This window comes from Haliotis cracherodii, unplaced genomic scaffold (genome assembly GCF_022045235.1).
Source record: "Haliotis cracherodii isolate W230 unplaced genomic scaffold, xgHalCrac1.p SCAF_5, whole genome shotgun sequence".
NCBI classification, from domain to species: Eukaryota; Metazoa; Mollusca; class Gastropoda; order Lepetellida; family Haliotidae; genus Haliotis; species Haliotis cracherodii.
Window position 1 is genome coordinate 39,103,082 of NW_027266308.1, and position 20,637 is coordinate 39,123,718.

General features: G+C 42.0%; 2 protein-coding genes across 4 annotated transcripts; both read left to right on the plus strand.

The window, feature by feature from the left end:
* The first annotated feature begins 869 nt into the window (after positions 1-869).
* LOC139443302 (acyl-coenzyme A amino acid N-acyltransferase 1-like) lies at positions 870-10,371 on the plus strand. Of its 3 annotated transcripts, none has more exons than XM_071224277.1 (9): positions 870-997; positions 2,551-2,872; positions 3,703-3,969; positions 4,855-5,024; positions 5,418-5,531; positions 7,292-7,377; positions 7,800-7,863; positions 8,709-8,913; positions 10,212-10,371. In XM_071224277.1, the coding sequence occupies exons 1-9, from the start codon at positions 995-997 to the stop codon at positions 10,322-10,324; spliced, it is 1,344 nt and encodes a 447-aa protein (XP_071080378.1). In that variant the 5' UTR covers positions 870-994; the 3' UTR covers positions 10,325-10,371. The 3 variants fall into 3 exon arrangements, with proteins under 3 accessions (XP_071080378.1, XP_071080379.1, XP_071080380.1); XM_071224278.1 differs by having other exon boundaries at positions 870-992; XM_071224279.1 differs by lacking the exon at positions 870-997 and adding an exon at positions 1,024-1,104.
* A 5,687-nt stretch (positions 10,372-16,058) lies between these two features.
* LOC139444278 (neutral protease-like) lies at positions 16,059-18,759 on the plus strand. Its single transcript, XM_071225204.1, has 2 exons — positions 16,059-16,083; positions 16,766-18,759. The coding sequence occupies exons 1-2, from the start codon at positions 16,059-16,061 to the stop codon at positions 18,757-18,759; spliced, it is 2,019 nt and encodes a 672-aa protein (XP_071081305.1).
* The last annotated feature ends 1,878 nt before the right edge of the window (positions 18,760-20,637 follow it).

The following is a 20,637-nucleotide window of genomic DNA, read 5'->3' on the forward strand; positions in this document are numbered from 1 at the left end:
TTCGCGAAAGGTCGTCCTGACGTGACCCATAATGTGATGTCCTCAGATCTTTGTTTAGCGGCAGCGAGAACTTAGATCTGATTTCAATTAGATTGGCTCGTAGCTCAGCCTGTTTTTTTTTTCTTTCTAGGTTTGTCAGGACTGTACCTGTTCTCATGGGAGTCTGCACCATTTCAGGCTCACCTCCGCATAGAGCTAACACGTCCTGACATATGTTTCAAATCAGCGTTAAACCCAACTTACTCACTACAAATCTCATTAAAATCAGATCTTAGTTCTCGCGCAAACTTTGACCGACCAATAGAAATTAGAAATCACATTCCGACTGTCACTTTCATAATCTGGTAAGCGATGCTCTGATTGGTCGGATGAAAGGTCGCTCTGACGTGACCCCTAATGGGATGTCCTCAGATCTTTGTTTAGCGGTAGCGAGAACGGAGGTCTGATTTTAATGAGATTGACTAACTACATCACTCAAAACAAAATGAATTGTTGACGAGTACAAAAACCCTGATTTAAACCACACAGATCATAGCATATATATTCCTCGTCATTATATAGCTGAAACATTGCCAATGTGACGTTAAATCTTAACTCTCTCACGTATATATATTCAGCGTAGTCTGTCATACAGCCCATGCAAATCTATAATATTTGGTAAGTCTAGATTACCGCAGTATATGATAATGAAGAGTCACTGGCCTCCTATTTATTATATTTTTATAACTATATTTTAACAACTGTTTTTATCTGTTAAATATGTTCATTTAAGAGACGAGATGTCAGTCTTATAATCAGCGTTATGGCCCGAACGGAGAGTCATACACAATGACCGTTTAGGGTTCTATAAATAGTAACAGCCACGACGATATCAGGTGTGGATGTCGCCAGAAAATAAGAGGACAAGCGGCATGCCAGTCGATGACTGACGTGAAGTCTGGATAGAACAACTTACTGATCTCATTTGCTGCCTACAAGCCAAGGATGTAAAAGTATGGTACACGGATTTGAGTCAATGTCTTGAACTAGGGCCGGGACTGTATCCGATCTCATGTGATGGAACCATGTGTGTGAATATCAAAGGAATATGGGCGGTCACGACAGGTGATTTCAGACAACAGGAACTCGTCTTAGAGTTTGTAAATAATAATAGGTGCACCCTATATACAAGTAGACAAGGAGCGTCACTCGCCGGGTTTCATGACATCGCTATCCAGGTCGATGGGTTTTTTTATGATACGCTTATTGTCAAACCAGAGATAATCTGGCCGTAGATCGATAGGCAACATTTGTACAAGTCATCTAAATTCGATTAATGTCCCTTCTTTGCTGAAATATCGACAGTTTTTTCGCGAACTGGAAAAAAATGTCACAGTAGGTGAGCGGAAGTAGATTCAGCCACGAGCCACCTGATTGGGTGAAAATATTCAGTGCTGTATTTAAACAAATTGGCGCGAAATTTGAAGACGGTTATTTTGAGTACTACAGCTTTCTTTTCGAAAAGTACATGTAGAATCTGATAGCACAGAAGCTCGTTATTGGCTAGTAAAGTAAAATCAATATATATCCCTATATTAATATAATAGGACCATAATTCCTATAAATTGTTTGTGCTTGACCACATGAGGAATAAAGACTGGTTATTCATACATTGTGTCATTTAAAGCAAACCGCCTCCGTGGTCGGGCGGAAGGCCAGGGATTCGATCCCCGGCCGCATCATACCAAAAGACGTTGGTACTTGTTGTTACCCTGTCTGGCGCTCGGCATTAAGGGGCTAAAACAAGGACTGGTCGGCTCGGAGGCAGTATACTGTGTCTGAGTGGGGTGTTCACGTTAAACTGCGGCATGGTATCTCAGTGGGCTAGCACTATAAATCGGCATCAGTCCGGACTAGCACACACACACACCCCAATCAGTGGTCACAACATGGTTACACACGCACGCACGCACGCACGCACGCACGCACGCACGCACGCACAATTGGGATCGATGATATGCATCAACCAAGTCAGCGAGCCTGACCACGCGATCCCGTTTGTCGCCTCTTACGACAAGCATTTTCGCCTTTTACGGCAAGTATGGGTTGTTGAGGACCTATTCTAGGTCGGATCTTCACGGGTCCGGCCCGTGTACTAACATACACACGCACACGTCGTATGCACGTCGCTATGTAAATGCAGTATACAATCTTGAACGCCGCGTTAAACTCCACTTCACTTCACCTAATGTTATTTCATCATTGCAATTACACATCTTGATAAGAGTAACTCTGTTATTTCATCATTGCAATTACACATCTTGATAAGAGTAACTCTGTTATTTCATCATTGCAATTACACATCTTGATAAGAGTAACTCTGTTATTTCATCATTGCAATTACACATCTTGATAAGAGTAACTCTGTTATTTCATCATTGCAATTACACATCTTGATAAGAGTAACTCTGTTATTTCATCATTGCAATTACACATCTTGATAAGAGTAACTCTGTTATTTCATCATTGCAATTACACATCTTGATAAGAGTAACTCTGTCTTCCTTTCAGTCACGTGGCCAAACCTACGGAATAGAGATGGCATGTCATTCAACCCGTGCATATACAAGCCCAGTACGACGTCTTCATGTCATCGGCAGAGCTCTGTCATCACACACCTCCTCCCCTAATCTGCTAGTGGAACCGTCCGATGCTTTGATAGATGAGCCGTTGACTATCAGAGTATCAGGCCTAAAGCTTCATCAGAAGATCACACTTTCTGCTTTTCTGAGGGCTGAGGGGAAGGAGTTTGTGTCTTGCGCACACTACACAGCTGATGATGCTGGTTGCGTGGATACGGCTGTCCACTCAAGTGGAGGTGGGTCCTTTTACGGTGGGTTTTACGGTATATGATATATGTTCAACGATTGTTTTCCATTGTAAATATTAACTTCTTCTTAAACTCAACATTCTTAATAGATACCCTGACCCCTGAAATTCTATTGAAATAAGTATGTTGCCCAGGAGAGAGCGAAGCTTTCGATGCAGCATATCAGATGTTGAAAGCGAACGTAAACGGTAAGTTCCGAATGGAAATATATTTGTCACGTTTTGTTGTGGATATTTTGCAGCCTATCATTTCAGTCGCGTCTTTTCAATCAACGACAGAAGAGCTTCTTCTAGCTGTGATTTTATTTCTGCACGAAACAATAAAAACAGTTCGACAATGAAGCATGTCGTTTCAGAAGCTGGTTTCTGGTTGGCCTAAGACCCAAGCATCACCCAATAGAGAGTTTTGTCAGATCCTGACGGAGACGGGTATCGAATCCGACTAAAATATCTCTGTCCAACTCGGCAATAAGTTGACACTAAGTAGCTCTCAATGTGAAAGAACTTAGCTTTGAAATTATTATTGAAACATATTATTCCCAGTAAATCATTGTTGAATGAAGATACTCGCAATGTGTTATATGCATTATTCTTAATAGGGGCGGTCGGGTAGCCTAGTGGTTAAAGCGTTCGCTCGTCACGCCGAAGACCCGGGTTCGATTCCCGACATGGGTACAATGTGTGAAGCCCATTTCTGGTGACCCACGCCGTGATATTGCTGGAATATTGCTAAAAACGGCGTAAAACCATACTCACTCACTATTCTTAATAACTGTGTGAATGGCAAATACTCGTACATCTGTATTTTACGTAACGTATTTGTTAATGTTTCAGGTGTTGAGCCGATGGGACTATTATGGTCAATGACCTCATCTAAGGATAAGGGGGCGAAACGACTGCTTATAAAAGATGTCACCAGGCCGTATGACGTCACCATGTCAGTCCACGCAGATCACGTGGACTTGGAAGCTATCAAGTCTGCGAACAACATCTCATCTGTTCTCGATACAAAGCACGTGAGACGATGGTACTTGCGGAATGGAGTACAGAGAATTCCTGTACGCAAGGGCCGCTTACGAGGAACCTTATTTATTCCTTCAGGTATACTGAACCTACAATGATAGGATAATTATATAGTTGTAATCCCGTGTTTTTCATAACAATTGACTTGCCTTTGCGTGTGTGTGTGACGGTTGCCAAAGATGTAGCAAGATGCGCGCACCTTTTCGAAAACACACGGTATCACCACTATTTGATAATGATTCACAAACACGTGCTTATGACAACATTATTTTCTAATCTTTGGAAACAAGGTTGCAGTTTTACAACCTTGTAAAACTGCTGGTATTATATTAATATCTTGGTAATATTTCCAAGGATGATCAAGGCCGCGGTTAGGGAGCAACCATGCATTTCATTTTCAAGGTGGGGGAAGGGTCTTAAACAATAACCAATCCCCAGATTTCATTTGCCGGAACAGGAAATAGTCACTGGGGGCTTAGTCTGGGCTGTAAGGTGGGTGATTTAACTGTACAGCCCAGACTTAGCCCCCAATGACTATTTCCTGTTCCGGCAAATGAAATCTGCCCTACGAGGAAGACGCTACCAGGATGACGAGGACATAAAGGCTGCCACAGAGGCGTGGTCAGAGGGCCAATCTGCGGATATCTATAAAAGTGGTATTAAAAGCTTGAAGGACAAATGGAATAAGTCTATTGAGGTGAATGGAGATTATATTGAACAAAAAGTGCACAAAATATTCTGCGACTTGGTCTTATATTGAAGTTGCAAAACTTATTGAACGCCCCTCGTATGTATTTATGAAAAAAAGGTTTTAGCACCTGTTTGTGTTGGGCCGAGAAACTTTCAAAAGAAACCAGATATCAAACTAAAACACACACTAAGACACACGCACACACGCACAAACAAACACACACACTGAAAAGCAAAATGGTTGCACCTAATATGTTTCAATGTGATATCCAGGTGTGGCGCCATACCCTGCCGTCCTTGATATGTTTGGTGGTTCTGGTGGGCTTTTTGAGTTCCGGGCGGCGCTTCTCGCCTCCAGAGGGTTCTTCACGTTCGCTTTGGCTTATCTTGCTTTTGATGGACTTCCCCAGAACTTCGATGAACTTGACTTTGACTATTTCAGGGTACGTATACAGCACTAGAAACTATCAGACATTTGGATATTGTAGGCTATACTCAAAGACAGATTCTTTAAAGTGTCATAGTGTCAATGCTTATGCATTTTAATTGTAAGGGTGTTTATTACCTAGATTTTTACACAAGTATTTTAAACATGATATGACAAGTATTTTAAACATGATATGACAAGTAATTAAAATATAATATCACAAGAATGCCTTGAAAACCGAATATATAAGATGTTAACGCAGAAGACATTCGCTTTGGTTATTCGTTTAATCTGCAACTACTAAAAACTATGTATCGTTAACGAACTATGTATCATTATCCGGTACGTAGGGATTGTATCACAGGCGTTGGTACAAATATCTTGATCAGTTTCCTGCCTTCTTATTTAGGAAGCAGCAGAAATGCTGAGTGGGCACCCCCTGGCCCTACCTGGAGGGATTGGGGTCATTGGGTCGTCTTTTGGAGGTGGACTGACGAATATGCTGGCGTCCTTTTGTGACAAGGTAGGAACTTGTATCAGCTATGTAGATCAGCAATAAGTTGATTAAAAACGGTTAGTGAGTGATGGGGGCTTAACGTCACAGACCCCCTCCGTGGTCTGGTGGTAGAGCGGAAGGTCCGGGGTTCGATCCCCGGTCGCGTCAAATCAAAAGACATTAAAAGATGGTACTTGTTGTTACCCTGTCTCGCACTCGGCATAAAGGGGCTAAAACAAGGACCGGTCGCCTCGGAGTCAGTATACTGTGTCTGAGTGGGGTATTCATATTCATGTTAAACTGCGGCATGGTATCTGAGTGAGCTAGCACTATAAATCGGCATTAGTTCGGACTTGTAAAAGCAGTCCCCAACCACGCACGTGCATGCAAGCCGCTATATAAGTGCAATAATCATGGACGCGACGTTAAACCCAATTTCACCTCACCTCACCTTAACGTCACTTTGAAAAGTACCTCAAACACTTATTTTTTAAAGCAATTATGTGAGTGGTTAGTGCTTCCGGTATGGCAGGACTTACTTCGCGAACACCTGGTGTCATCACTGATTTTCAGTGATCCATTCATATCTTTTTCACAGCTGTTTTGTCTTTGTCTTTGTCCAATAGAATCTGCTTCAAAATATGTGAATTCTAATTTGATCTTTTCGCTTGTCCTGACTTCTGTATCAGCTTCCGTATTGAGACAAGAAATTCGATTACCCACAAACTGCACAACATGTGGAATAGTGTAGAAAGGATGGTGACCTCAGGTCCAGAATAACCTTTGTATACCGAAAAGGAAGCTAATCGCATGACGGTTTTGATTCTTCCCAGACTAAGATTGCAGAAATTACCTCGTGAAATCAAATGATCAGTATTCGAATAACATTCAAATGTTTTGTAAAGTTTATTTGTGTCATGAATGACTGTTTTGAGCATAAAGTTCTCTACCTTTGAGGCGGTTACATTTTACTAAATGACTAACTGAATTATAGAGAAGATAGGATTATACATATTACACGCATGTATTATGTGGAATTTACCATTATAAGTGTTTATGTCTAGTCTGTGAGTTTCATGATATTTAGAACGATGTATCTCCACATGAGGAAAACATGATTATCCAAAATGGAACCAGGATTTCACGAAAGTGATATTTGTAGGCAAAAATAAGTAGATGATGCCATGGCGATCTTTAGGGCATCTTCCCGTGGCAACAGCGTCCACTAGCCTTTTTATCAAAGTCTTGTTTCCACCCTTGCCACATCAAGTCCACTTTCCTGTGCTAAATACGATTGGACTATCGCACATATCAATAGTCCAATCAGAGAACGTTTCACAAAATCAACATCCACGACTGGTACACCTTCGTGTGATTTGCCGCTGTCTGTCTTTGTTGACACGAATGTGCCTTTTTCATCTTTTAAATCCCCCAAAGATTGCCTATGTTTTTGTGTCGGGGATAAAATCGCGAATGTTTTCGTTATCTGATCGACTAGGTCGTCGCCTACTATGGTCGTCGCCATCTTTGTGAAGTTATTCGAGATAAGAACAGCGATCTGATTGGATATCGCGTTTTCATTACAAGGGGCACAACTCCTGATCTCCACGAGGTGGCGCCAGGGTCGAGCCAAGAAATGTTGCCTTGATGTGGGAACGGTAGAAACTAGGCTCTCATATAGGCTAGTGGACACGCTTGCCTCGGGAAAATGTCTTTAGGGTGGTTATTAAGAGTTTCATAACGGCTTTCCATAAAATGACAATCTGTTGTAGTAAAGATATTTCCAGGTTAAAGCAGCGGTAGTGATCAATGGGCCTCCGACGTCTCCCCTCCGAGACCAAGACGTGAATGGAGAAAGAATTATTGGACACATGTACGTGTTTGCCACGAAATAGAACAATTGTAAATATCCCATTTTATGCTACACAACTGTAGCATGGTTTTGAAGGCCTTTGGCAATCCCAGAGATATCATTTCAAGTATATTTATGTTATCTCCAAGACCACACAGACAATAATCTCGTTTGTGAAGTACACCCTTACAGAAATTACATTCCCCTTTAATAAATGTTTCGTTTCATTTGCTTGAAATACCAATGGGAGCGGTGGGGTAGCCTGGTTGTCAAACCACTAGTACGTCACGCGGTTGTCATAGGTACAATGTGTAACCATTCCTACTGTAATACGGATGATATGCTGCTAAAGGCGGAATAAAAAACAAACTCACTCATTGACAATGCAATCTGAGGACATGTTTAAAGACAATCATTTTATTATGATATTGGATATGTTTCAGACCGAGGTGGAGTGAACTGTCTGGTGACATCATTTTAAATTACGATCACAGCGATGTTCTTCCAGTAAGTAAACTCCATACAGACACTCTGGTAGAGGGTTAAAAGTCCAGTTCATGCAGCCTGTTCATATTAGTATGTAACATGACACGGGTAATATGTTGAGATATGAAACAATGCAGTGTAGCTGCCTGGTACATACAGCAATGATCCAATTATCAGTTTTCTCTTTTCTGTCAAGCAATATTCCAACAACACCGCCCTTTAGTGTCAACATATCGCAACTTCTGAGGTACAATCGAGTATGCCCTTTCTTCGAAGATTTCAACGAACACTATATATCTCATGCGCGAACGTTGTTTGATCAGGGTTTGCAGCATGTAGGGCCTTGGTAAGGCTCTGGATAAATGCATAGAAATTCAAACTGATGGCGAGATCTGTACCAAAAATATGTGACAAGAGGGGTGATTTTGATTTTCCGTTCGGGAATTGTCCCTGCATGTCGAGACCCGTGACGATCCGGGATAGAATAGATCTTCACCAACACATGCTTGCTGTAAAAGGCGACTATGATTGTCGTAAAAGGCGACGGGATCGGGTGGTTAGGATCGCTGACTTGGTTGATGCATGTCATCGATCCCAATTGCGTGGATCGATGTTCATGATATCTTATCACTGGATTGTCTGCTCCAGACTCGATTATTTACATACCGCCGTCATACAGCTGGAATATTGCAGAGTGCGGCGTTAAACAAACAAACAAACAAACAAACAAACATATGTATAAAGAAAGAGGCCATGAAGAGGAGGAGGAGAACTGGTGACAATGGAGATGACTACGTCATGCCTAAATGTCTTATCCCCAACTGTGGACTACATACTCATGCGCGCACTATTTGTTATGTATGTAGATGTGGCGTCAAGGAGCTAAGATACTGCATTTGGTCAGTGAAGATGACCGGGTTCTACCTTCCTCAGTGTACAGATCTTTAATGCAGACGATACCACGAGATAAGAAACACAACATTCACAGCGTATTCTATCCCGGAGCTGGTCATCTTCTAGAGCCACCTTTTGCCCCGCTGTGTAGAGAATCCTCTATTAAGATAGAATATGGTAAGTTGGTTTTCCATTCTCTGTGAAACACATAAACTTCATCACAGCGAGTGTGTCAGTGTAGCTTAACGCCGCAGGGAACAACATTCCAGCTGAATCAGGACGTCTTGTAAATGATCAAGTCTCGAATAGGAGAATCCTGACAAAGCATGACTGTCTACCCACGCAATCTGATTATGATGACACCCAACCAGCTCGATCCCATGGAGTGGTCTCTGCTTGGGACTTTTCTAACACAGGTACCCGCCGGGGCATGTCCTTATTGGGTAGTATATTTAGAAAATTAAAGTTGAGACACCAAAAATAGGGACATGTGGATTTCAACGTTTATTGTTTCACTATGAACTTTGGGCTCAGACACGTCGAAGTGAAAGAATAAATATTTATAAGAGATTTAGTCAATCCCTTGATATTTTGATAACATTGAATGCCATTTAAAGGTTGTGGACTTTCTAAGTTTCATCTAATTATATAAAAAGTAGAGGTGCAGTAGAATTGCCTTCTATCAGTAAATGAGTGTATTGTTATTGTCGACCACAAACCGCAAATGGTGAAATGAAAGATGGTGTTATACACCTACATGTTATTTTTACCCTGTCAAACAGTGTGCTCTCCCCCTCGGGATACTGCTAAAATCAGCTGAAGACCGTGCTAAGGCTGTCAGTATTTTCTGAGTTTCTCATCTTCCGCCAACCTGAAGTTTCATTCCGACGTGAACTAAAAAAAATTATACCTCAATTTTCCCCGCCGCTGTGGAAAATAATGACCCGGTGTGATAAAAAAATACTACTATCATTACTCACTCATTAAAACCCAGATCAGCTTTATCTTTTTATAACTAATTTTTTTATTAATTTTTTTTTTCAGAAGCAAAGCGACTTGATCTACATCATACATTAATTTAAAAACTGGTAGCAAGTGTTTTAAACTTTAAAATGTCACAAAACATGTTACAGAACTCGGGAAAAACAGCTTGCTTGTTAAGTGGTTAAGATTGGAGAGGAGAAACACAGATGTAATGACAGAAAATACCAAGAGATATGATAATCCCATGTTACACCGGTGTGTGTGTGTGTGTGAATGGGGGTTTGGGGGGGACGCTTTGGTTGCAGATACAAGAACGTTCTAAAATAATATTTAATTTATCGGTGCCAGCTTTAACTATAAATATGCACATGCAATCTGACACAGTTGTGACAATGTTTTATCTTGCAATGAGTCGGAGATCATGAGGACTCCCTGGACATTGTTCCAGATACAATTAACTAGTGGGTGTAACGGTTTATATCTTTTAACAGATGCCCTCGTAATTTGGGGCGGAGATATGCAGAGCCATGCTGTCGCCCAGGAGAACTCGTGGAAAAGAATTCTGGAACATTTGAACACTCATCTTTCAAGAATAAGTATGTGATGTAATGAAGCGCACAGCAGCCCCACTCTACAATAAACAGTATTTGACTCGCTACTCAAGTTGTCTGTTCGACATTAGCTTCATATGTAATCTCATGAACAACCTAGATACATATATGCAGTTCCATGGATACTGTACACGCTTATGGGCCATGAATGGGGCTAGGGCTATACCAGTCGTATCCACAGATATAACCTGCAGCATATTGTCACGGAGCTGTGCTGGGTAATACAGAAAATGTGGTAAAAGGTTTATTTCGAGCAGCTAATTGTACCAATAGATGAAAATAAGAAGGATTAAAACAACTAAATCAATACTGACAATGATCCCTGATTAAATACTAGTAAATCAGTGCAAATACACAAGAGGCTTAGCTAAGCAAATATATAACTAATAAATTCAGAGTAGCTAAAACAGCACTTTGACAAGATATTGACAAGATGCGCAGACAGCCGATTAAGTCGGCTGTGACCAATTAACACCTGAGTTAATTAACTCAACACTCTAATGAGTGAAAAACCTCGACGAGGTAAATAGCGGGAAATAAACACAGGGCTTGGACAATAACATAGACGAGGACGTCTGAATATCAAACAAGTCTAATAGACTAAAGATTCAGCAACTTTGACTGAGGAAAATGCTACACAGTCACGGAAAGGTTGGTTATCCACGGATTACTAGAAAAACGGAGAATGAATACCCTGGCTACGAAGTTTAGCTCACTACAACCAGAGTAAATCAGTACTAGATCAAAAGTACCCCGTAATCACGAGTGAGTTTCGAGTGACCACCCAGTAACAGATCGACCCGTATATGGCCTAACGAATCCTGGGAGGTAAAGACACAAGATCATGACAAAGGTCTATACACTTGCGCGCGGACCTCGGAGAGGACAATCATGCCTGGTCAACCAGAGAAGACGATAGCCAAGGGGCGCCTAGCCAATGCGTGTTTCTTGACATGGGAAAGACGAATAGCAAACTAACTACTGAATCCATACGGGAGATGTAAGTATCAAACTAAAGCGCTGAACATAAGCTCTCCTATGGTATCATTAAATATTCAGCTATGTATCATTATTGAATTGGCAGAAATGATCATAAATACATAGATAATATATGTGGGTGCAAAGAACTTCCCTAATGTTTGAAAATCATAGTCACCAAATGTTTTCAACACATGAAGAAGGTAGAGAACATATATGAGATCAAGTCAATACATTGTAAAGTGTGCCATTGCGTCACAAGCGAACAAAATAAGGGTCATTCATTTCTCTAACAGAGAATGTAATGACTAGACCGCTAGACCGTGACTAGACTAGTTTTACGACCCGGTGACAATGTGAATCTACCCGCCTGTTTAATTTCCAAGCTTTTTGTCAACATGCATTATTCCTTCATGTTTGTTTGTTGTTTAACTCCGCACTCCGCAATATTCAGGCCATATGACACCACCTGGTGATGGAGTTAACATATACTCCGAAACGATATGTTCCTCATAATAAAGAAGTTGACATCCATAAATTCTCTTCCTTATGTGTATCACTTCTAAATGCCTTTCAAAGACTATATGACGTCGGTCTGTAAACAATCGAGTCTGGACCAGATAGTCCAGTGATTGACATCATGAGCATCGATTTACGCAATTGGGATACGATGACATGATAGCGAGTCTGACCACCCGATCCCGTCAGTCGCCTCTTAAGACAAGCATGGGTTGCTGAAGACCTGTTCTACCCCGGATTTTTACGGATTATTTCTTCGTGTTACTTACACATATAACAATCAAAGGTGGTGGGGTTAATAAGGAACTTTAAAACTTTGAAATAATTGGTATTTCATGGGAATTACATGTTCCGTAGGGTGTGGTTTGTATCCAGAGATAAAAACCTTTCCCCGGCCCTTCGTAAGTCTCATCGCGCAAATTCTGAACACAAAGAGTCAGGGATCAAAAATATTTTTTGGATATTTTTATGAAATTGCGTGCTCTGTCTTCCCTACAAACACATATCCCTACAACTATCCATGGTCACGTTGTCTTCAGTATATTAACGACGCCTCCAGCTGTTTCGACCTTAAAACAAACATTTTAGGATGCACTATCAAGTCAAGTCATTTTATTCTCAAAACCACCCACATAATACTGGTATGATGTACATTAGTTTTTGTTGTAGCGAGAATAATTGAAATACATTTAGACAGTCTCTTGATATCTTTTAGTCTTGTACGGCATAACACACGTTAATATATAAATACGCTTGGTCAAATAAAATTCTTTTCCTGTAAATACTTTTTGTCCATGAGAGCTAAAATAAGGACATTTAAATACAGTGATGGAGAGGTCGCACAAACGGCTTGTCCTGCCCTCACGGGGCAGATCACGCCATCTACCGGTCTCTCATTGGTAAATTATGATTTGAGGTTCGATATTTAAGTAAAGGCATTGACATGTGGCGGGATCCCTGAAGATCCGGGGTAGAATAGGTCTTCGGCAACCCATGTTTTCCGTAAGAGGCGACTATCGGGATCGGGTGGTCAGGCTCGCTGACATGGTTGATGCATGTCATCGTATCCCAATTGCGCAGATCGTTCTCATGATGTCAATCACTGGATTGTCTTGTCCAGACTCGATTATTCACAGACCGCCGCCATCAAGCTGGAGTTTTGCTGAGTGCGGCGTTAAACAAACACACATGTTGCCGGGAAGTATTAAATTATTTTTTCAATAGACGGGGAATCTTAAAATAATGCATGCAGTCATCCCTTGGAACTAGAGGATATTTTTAATGTTTGAATATATTGTACTAACATCTTTTCAACTTTCAGCAAATTAACAACGGTTCTTGCCAATGAAATTAAAAACTCATGAAAAAAACTTTTTACCAGATGTTGTCCCTCTGTATTTTTCCTGAATATAGATGGCTGCTGGTGGGCCAACGTTTTGATGTGTGTGTGATAATCATTTCGTGAGAGTAATTAAGTACGAGAGTAATTACGTATCAGAGTAATTAAGTATTGGATTAAACTATGAAGAATGCCTCCGGGTATATATCCAAAGCATTGTCATTTCATGATGTATAATTTGATGAAAGTTAGGTTATAAAAAATGGGTTTCATTTGTAAGATATACATTGTTTAATTATAGCTTTGGTAACGTATGGTTTATGCAAGATGTTGCTTATATTTATACATTTAAGCAAAGAACAAGAAATTTGTTTATGCAAGAATGGTCAGATTGTATATCACATTTACCACGGCAAGAATTACATTGCACCTACAAATCCTTACTAAAAATAACATGAAAATTATCAATCATTGATTAAGACTGCAAAGAAGAGGTCTAACACCATTTATATGTTGTCCGAATGATTTTATTATATATATATATATATATATCTGGTGATCATGACTTGGCTGACAGTCTGCATTCTGTAATGAAGACTTAGCGTATGAATACCATGCACTATTTATATATCTAGCTTATACTAACTTTAGGTCAAGGTATTTGCCCTTGAATTATTATGAATATCCTACTATGCACAAGTTTGTATCGCTACGCACAAAAAATGACGACAGCATTCCAGCAAGCTCTTTATCTTGAAAAAATATTAATGCAGGACTTGTAGTCTTAAACTCATTCAGGATGGTGTTCTGTTCCGGAGCTGAACTAAACAAAATGTTCCCCTCTCCTTTATGAAACCTTCCACACAAGCAGCTAGGTAGTTTAGTGACTTTTTAATATGATTTTATTTGTTTCCCTTATAAACAACACAGAGTTAGCTCCCTTCTCCAAACACCGCTGATGAGGTTCTCCACGTGTTTTATGTATTTCCTTGCAACTAGGTAGTTTTGTGACTTTTTAATAATTTATCATTTTATTTGTTTCCTTTATATGATTGCCTTAGGCACAATTGTGGTTGATCGTCAGTTCACTCATTCAATAGTTACCGATATTTTGCCTTTACGCCCAGTGAAATATGTTTCGACAGATACTCGAGACTGACCATTGTCTGACTTTGACGTTTAATACTAAACTATCTAAATAGGCAGTAATTCGTAACTGACGTCTTAAGCCATAACGATTCAGCAGCCAGATGTATGCGAGCTGTGAGATGTTGAGAACAGTTTACTATACCTGCATTTACTGTCGCTTGAGACGTATTTATTACAGTAAACTACGTTTATAACGAATGAGTGAGTGGGTATAGTTTTACGCCGCTTTTAGCAATATTCCAGCAATATCATGGCGGAGGACACCAGAAATGGGCTTTACACATTTTACCCATGTGGGGAATCGAACCCGGGTCTTCGGCGTGACGAGCGAACGCTTTAACCACAAAGCTACCCCACCGCCCCACGTTAATAACGAACACGCTTATAACGAACTGACGGATATAACGAACTTCTTGTAAGTTTTCATGATTAATGAAAGAAAACGGTAAAAGATGGAACTTGTTATCCTGCCTGGCGCTTGGCATTTAGGGAATAAATCAAAGACTCATATATACTGTGTCCGAGTTGGATATCAATGTCAAACAGCGGCAAGGTATTTCGGTGGACTAGCACTAGCAGTATAAAACAGGCACTAGACCGGACTAGTTCAAGCAGACACAAACAGAGAGACGCCAAGACGAATGTCAAGAAAACACCACCCCAATGCCAGAGCCAACATGGACTCCAGAAGAACCTACCACAATTGAAGCTACCACCGAGGACCAATGTGACGCAGACACAACGCAAGACCGAAACACAGCTACCCCAACAACAGCAGCACCCACAACTGCTGACCCAACAGCCCGTGTCAACCCTGCCAGAGGTGAAGGGGGCAACGAGAAAGTCGGCAAATGGCTCCACCGGCATGTTTGAGAACAACTACGTTCTACACTAGGACCGGGATGATTAATGATAATTGAATAGAGTGTAACGGGTTTCCTTCTTGATAAAATATTCTACACCGACTCAACATAACCACAGAATAATTAAAATAGTGATAGTATCAGAAGACAGAAATATACTACACAATACCAACACGTGGGCATACCTCGGGGCAACTGATGAGAAAACCTCACCCTCATCCCTATTAATTAGAGTATCGTTTACCCTGACCTCTTCTGTAATGCAATATGGGACTTAACAATTAAAACCATAGCTTGGGGACATATATATTTATTAATATTAATAATTACTTTAGAGAGCAGGTGCCTCTTGTTTTATCCCCATGCTATATAAACCTCGGACACTCGTCAGTTGTCATCCTCCTCTTGGAATCGGATCCTGGTCCCCACATCACAGGTAAGTGGCTCTTGGTCAAGTTTAACTCATACATCAATGATATCTGCTTAGTCTGTTTAATCTTACATACTGATGCTGCTAAAGAAGGCATTCCGCGTCCCTATGAATCGTCAGTGTGAAGTGTGAACCACTAAAACAGCAGCCGAAAGTCGCAAATGCAGGGTAACGAAATTTAACGGATTTTGCTTATTTTAATAGCAATTTACCCTATAACTGGATTTCATGTATGAGCTACACAAGAGTGAGTGTGTTAGTGAGTGAATTATAATTTCTTTGCACTATTAAGGGACGCAAATACGCATTGTGTTCATATTGTTCTTTCTCCATGTCCCAAATCTCTCAAATTTCCAGAATATCAACGTTCTACTTTGAAACAAATACCTTAAATGTACCCATTAAACACTTGCTTTGATGTTTCTTATAGAACAGTTGTACACGACAGGATGAATTTCTGCCTAATACAGCTAGGTAAGTTATCGCTCTTCTTGAAAACTAATTCTCAACTGTAATCGGGGGCTGGTATAGAATTGTGTTTGACATGACGATGTCAAGGACACTGGAACACGACAAACGTGTATACGGATCGCGAAAAGTGCATATAAAGTACTGAGTAGATTGCAATTTCAAATGTTCAAAAGACAAATTCATACTGTATAATTCCCGTTTGCGTTGTGTTTTTATTCATCTAAATGGGACAAGAAAGATAGAATTTGGATGCACACGCTGTTGTGATCGCATTTCATTCCTTGTATTTTATTTTTATACAGATAGGAATGTTTGACTGATAGTAAATAGCAGTGCAAACAATATGTCCTGAGGGAGCTGTGGTTTCATAATGAATACGTTTATCGTCACTATGCCAATGAAGGGAACTATTAAGATATCCTGCAATACACGGAGGTACTCTGTCTATTTCTCCTCGCTGATGGAACTGTATTATGTTAGTGTATATACAGTAAACTACGTTTATAACGAACACGCTTATAACGAACTGACGGATATAACGAACTTCCTTTTTTGTCCCGACTATTTGCTGTAATATGCTTATAACGAACTACGGTTATAACGAACTAAAATGAGTGGTCCCATTGAGTTCGTTACAACCGTAGTTAAGTGTATATAGATGTGGACTATTTCATCTTTTATTCAGGTCTGCTGGCCTTGACCGTGTACAACATCGAGGCAGCACGTCGAGTTAACGTTGCAAGCGTCGCCCGACGTCTGAAATCTCGGACCGGCTACCACGGCACTCGTGCAGAGCTGTGCTCAGAGTTGGGTCTACACGGGAAGAATGCCATCGTACCCGGGACGTCTCTGAAAACAGCGCGAGGGAGGGTCAAGGAGCGTCTCCGACAGACCTACGGGGGATTGGAAGTAGTGGGAGGGAACGTAGCCGCCGACGTCAACCCCAGCCTCGGCTACACAGGCGTCGTCAGCGGTGAAATCTACACATCGCTTGAGGAAGATATCCCCAACCCCGAGGACTGTGAGCAGTTACATGGCGCCGTCACGGGGGTAGCGCTAACGAAGGAGGGGGTCACAGAGTCTCAAGTCAGTAATCTCAAGGTCGAGAAGAACGTCTACGTCAAGAAGAATGGCGTTGCTCGTCTGACCTATGAAATCAACTTCTTCTACATGGACGGTCACAGGCCAAGCCGTCCTTGTTATTTCATCGACGCCTGCGATCTAAGTGTAGTCCTTACGTTCAACAACATCCAGAACAAAGCTGTAGAGAGACGCCAAGACGAATGTCAAGAAAACACCACCCCGATGCCAGAGCCAACAACGACTCCAGAAGAACCTACCACAATTGAAGCTACCACCGAGGACCGATGTGACGCAGACACAACACAAGGCCGGAACACAGCTACTCCAGCAACAGCAGCACCCACAACTGCTGACCCAACAGCCTGTGTCAACCCTGCCAGAGGTGAAGGGGGCAACGAGAAGGTCGGCAAATATGTGTACGGCGTTCCACCTCTCTGCCTCAACACCACCGTCAGTGGCTCCACCTGCACGCTGGAGAACGACTACGTCAAAGTGGTGGACTTGAAACAAGGTACAAATAGGAACAACCGCGCCGCCTCCACCTACACTTGCGCCGATGGCTACGACGACGCTATCAACGGTGCCTACTCCCCTGTCCTGGATGCCATGAACTTTGGTACCAAGTCTGCCCGTATGTTTATCGAATGGTACAAGACCACTCCCCTCAACTTCAAGCCGGTTCTCTTCGTCCACTACAGCACAAACTACGAGAACGCCTTCTGGGACGGCAGCAGCCTGACATTCGGCGATGGTCGAAACACTTTCTACCCACTGGTCAACCAGGATGTTGTATCTCACGAACTTGCCCACGGAGTCACAAACCAAAACTCCAACCTCATCTACGACGATCAATCTGGCGGCATTAACGAAGCCTTCTCGGACATAACAGGGGAGACAACAGAGATGTTTGCTCGTGGTTCCAACGACTGGCTGGTTGGATCGGAAATCTTTAAGAGCACCAGTGGAGCCCTGCGTTACTTTGAAAACCCTACAAGAGACGGCCGCTCCCTCAAACACACCAGGGACTACAACGACAACGTCGATGTGCACTACAGCAGCGGCATCTTCAACCATGCCTTCTACCAGATCGTGAATGAAAACAACATGCCTATTAGACAGGCATTCGAGTGTTTCCTCCGCGCTAACATCATCTACTGGGGCCGTTCGACCACCTTTGAGGAAGGCGCCTGTGACGTCATGCGTGCTTGCTACGACCTCGGCTACGATTATCTGGTTGTGAAACGATCCTTCGAGGTGGTAGGAGTCACTTTCAGTGAGTGTGAGGAGCCGAGCTTCATGGAGACGGTGTCTGAAAATGAGACCCTGACGGATCTGACTGTCTCCTCCTCCCATCGTCCCGTGTTTCTGCTGGAGCCTCCATCGGGGTCAACCCGCGTCATCGTTACGTCATCTGGACAGGGTCACTCCATCAACTTGGCCGTGTACCAAAACCTTGAATCTTCCACGCCGGTATCCATGGCAACAGGCGAACTGACAAACCAGCTTCAATCTGGATCACCGTCGCTGTACCTGCGTGTATCTGCTGACGTTGTCAACGCCATCACTGACGTCACCGTTCGCGTCTCGTATGAATGATATCTTGAAGTGGCATTTTAGAGGATGTGGTGTTAATGAGATCAACGATAACTTATGGATTTCCACTTCTTTGTTCATTAAATGCGACATTTTTTAAGGTGCTTCTGGGCCTTTCATACATGCTTGACACGTGTACTAGCACCTGGACCGAGACGTCGCATTGAAAAAATAAAGTTGAAACCCATACGTCAACTGATTGTATGAGTGAACGTTTTGTTTGCTTGAATATTGTGTCAACGTTATAACTGAATAAATGAAAGAACATACACTTTGTTTGTCTGAATCAGTGTTTTTAATAAGCATTAACTTTTATCCATCACAACAGTCACAGCACATAAGAACTGATCATATTCCTCTTTGAGTTTTCCTTTTCGCGTCGCTGTTTTTGTCTCGTATGTGTAATTATATATGACGCATGATCTGGTCATGAATACGCATTAAAACAAGGACTGGCCGGCTCGGAGTTGGATATTCATGTTAAACTGCGGCAAGGTATCTCAGTGTGCTAGCATTGTAAATCGGCACACACACACACACACACACACACACACACACACACACACACACACACACACACACACACACACACACACACACACACACACACACACACACACACACACACACACACACACACACACACACACATCCGAACCATTGCACATAGACCATTTAATTCCTCCCTTTAGGACCCGGGTACCATGGTAGGGTCGGGTCTGCAAGTCTCAACAGTAGGGAACAAAATGTCTGATTGGTAATTGTTTTACTGCAGCCCTGGCTAAAACTAATTAGATCATGCGTTCTAGAGTTGACTGAAGATTTATCTTTACTCAAACATATACAAGTCATAAGGATTGTGGTTCCTACTCAGTCATAGTGTATGACTCTATGCCTGGACACACAGATGAAACACGTGTATGAGTCTATGCCTGGACACACAGATGTAACACGTGTATGACTCTATGCCTGGACACACGGATGTAACACGTGTATGACTCTATGCCTGGACACACGGATGTAACACGTGTATGAGTTTATGCCTGGACACACAGATGTAACACGTGTATGAGTCTATTCCTGGACACACAGATGTAACACGTGTATGAGTCTATGCCTGGACACACAGATGTAACACGTGTATGACTCTATGCCTGGACACACAGATGTAACACGTGTATGACTCTATACCTGGACACACCTATGTACCACGTGTATTTGTCTATTCCTGGACACACAGATGTAACACGTGTATGCCTCTATGCCTGGACACACATATGTAACACGTGTATGAGTCTATTTTTGGACACGCAGATGTAACACGTGCATGACTCTATGCCTGGACACACATATGAAACACGTGCATGACTCTATGTCTGGTCCCACAGATTAAAAACGTATATGAGTCTATGCCTGGACACACAGATGAAACACGGGTATGAGTATATGCCTGGACACACAGATGAAACACGTGTATGACGCTATGCCTTGTCACACAGATGAAACATGTGCATGACTTTATGACTGGTCACACAGATGAAACACGTGTATGAGTCTATGCCTGGACACAGAGATGAAACACGTGTATGACTCTATGCCTGGTCCCACAGATTAAAAACGTGTATGAGTCTATGCCTGGACACACAGATGAAACACGTGTATGAGTCTATGCCTGGACACACATATGAAACACGTGTATGACGCTATTCCTGGTCACACAGATGAAACACGTGCACGACTCTATTCCTGGTCACACAGATGAAACACGTGTATTAATCTATGCCTGGACACACAGATGAAACACGTGTATGACTCTATGCCTGGACGCACAGATGTAACACGTGCATGACGCTATACCTGGTCCCACAGATGTAACACGTG

Coding starts and splice junctions, on each gene's coding strand:
- LOC139443302 (XM_071224277.1), top strand. Junction 2,873..3,702: donor TGGAGGTGGGTCCTTTTACG/GTGGGTTTTACG, acceptor TTAATGTTTCAG/GTGTTGAGCCGATGGGACTA. Junction 7,864..8,708: donor ATCACAGCGATGTTCTTCCA/GTAAGTAAACTC, acceptor TTATGTATGTAG/ATGTGGCGTCAAGGAGCTAA.
- LOC139444278 (XM_071225204.1), top strand. CDS start 16,059: ATGAATTTCTGCCTAATACAGCTAG. Junction 16,084..16,765: donor TTTCTGCCTAATACAGCTAG/GTAAGTTATCGC, acceptor TCTTTTATTCAG/GTCTGCTGGCCTTGACCGTG.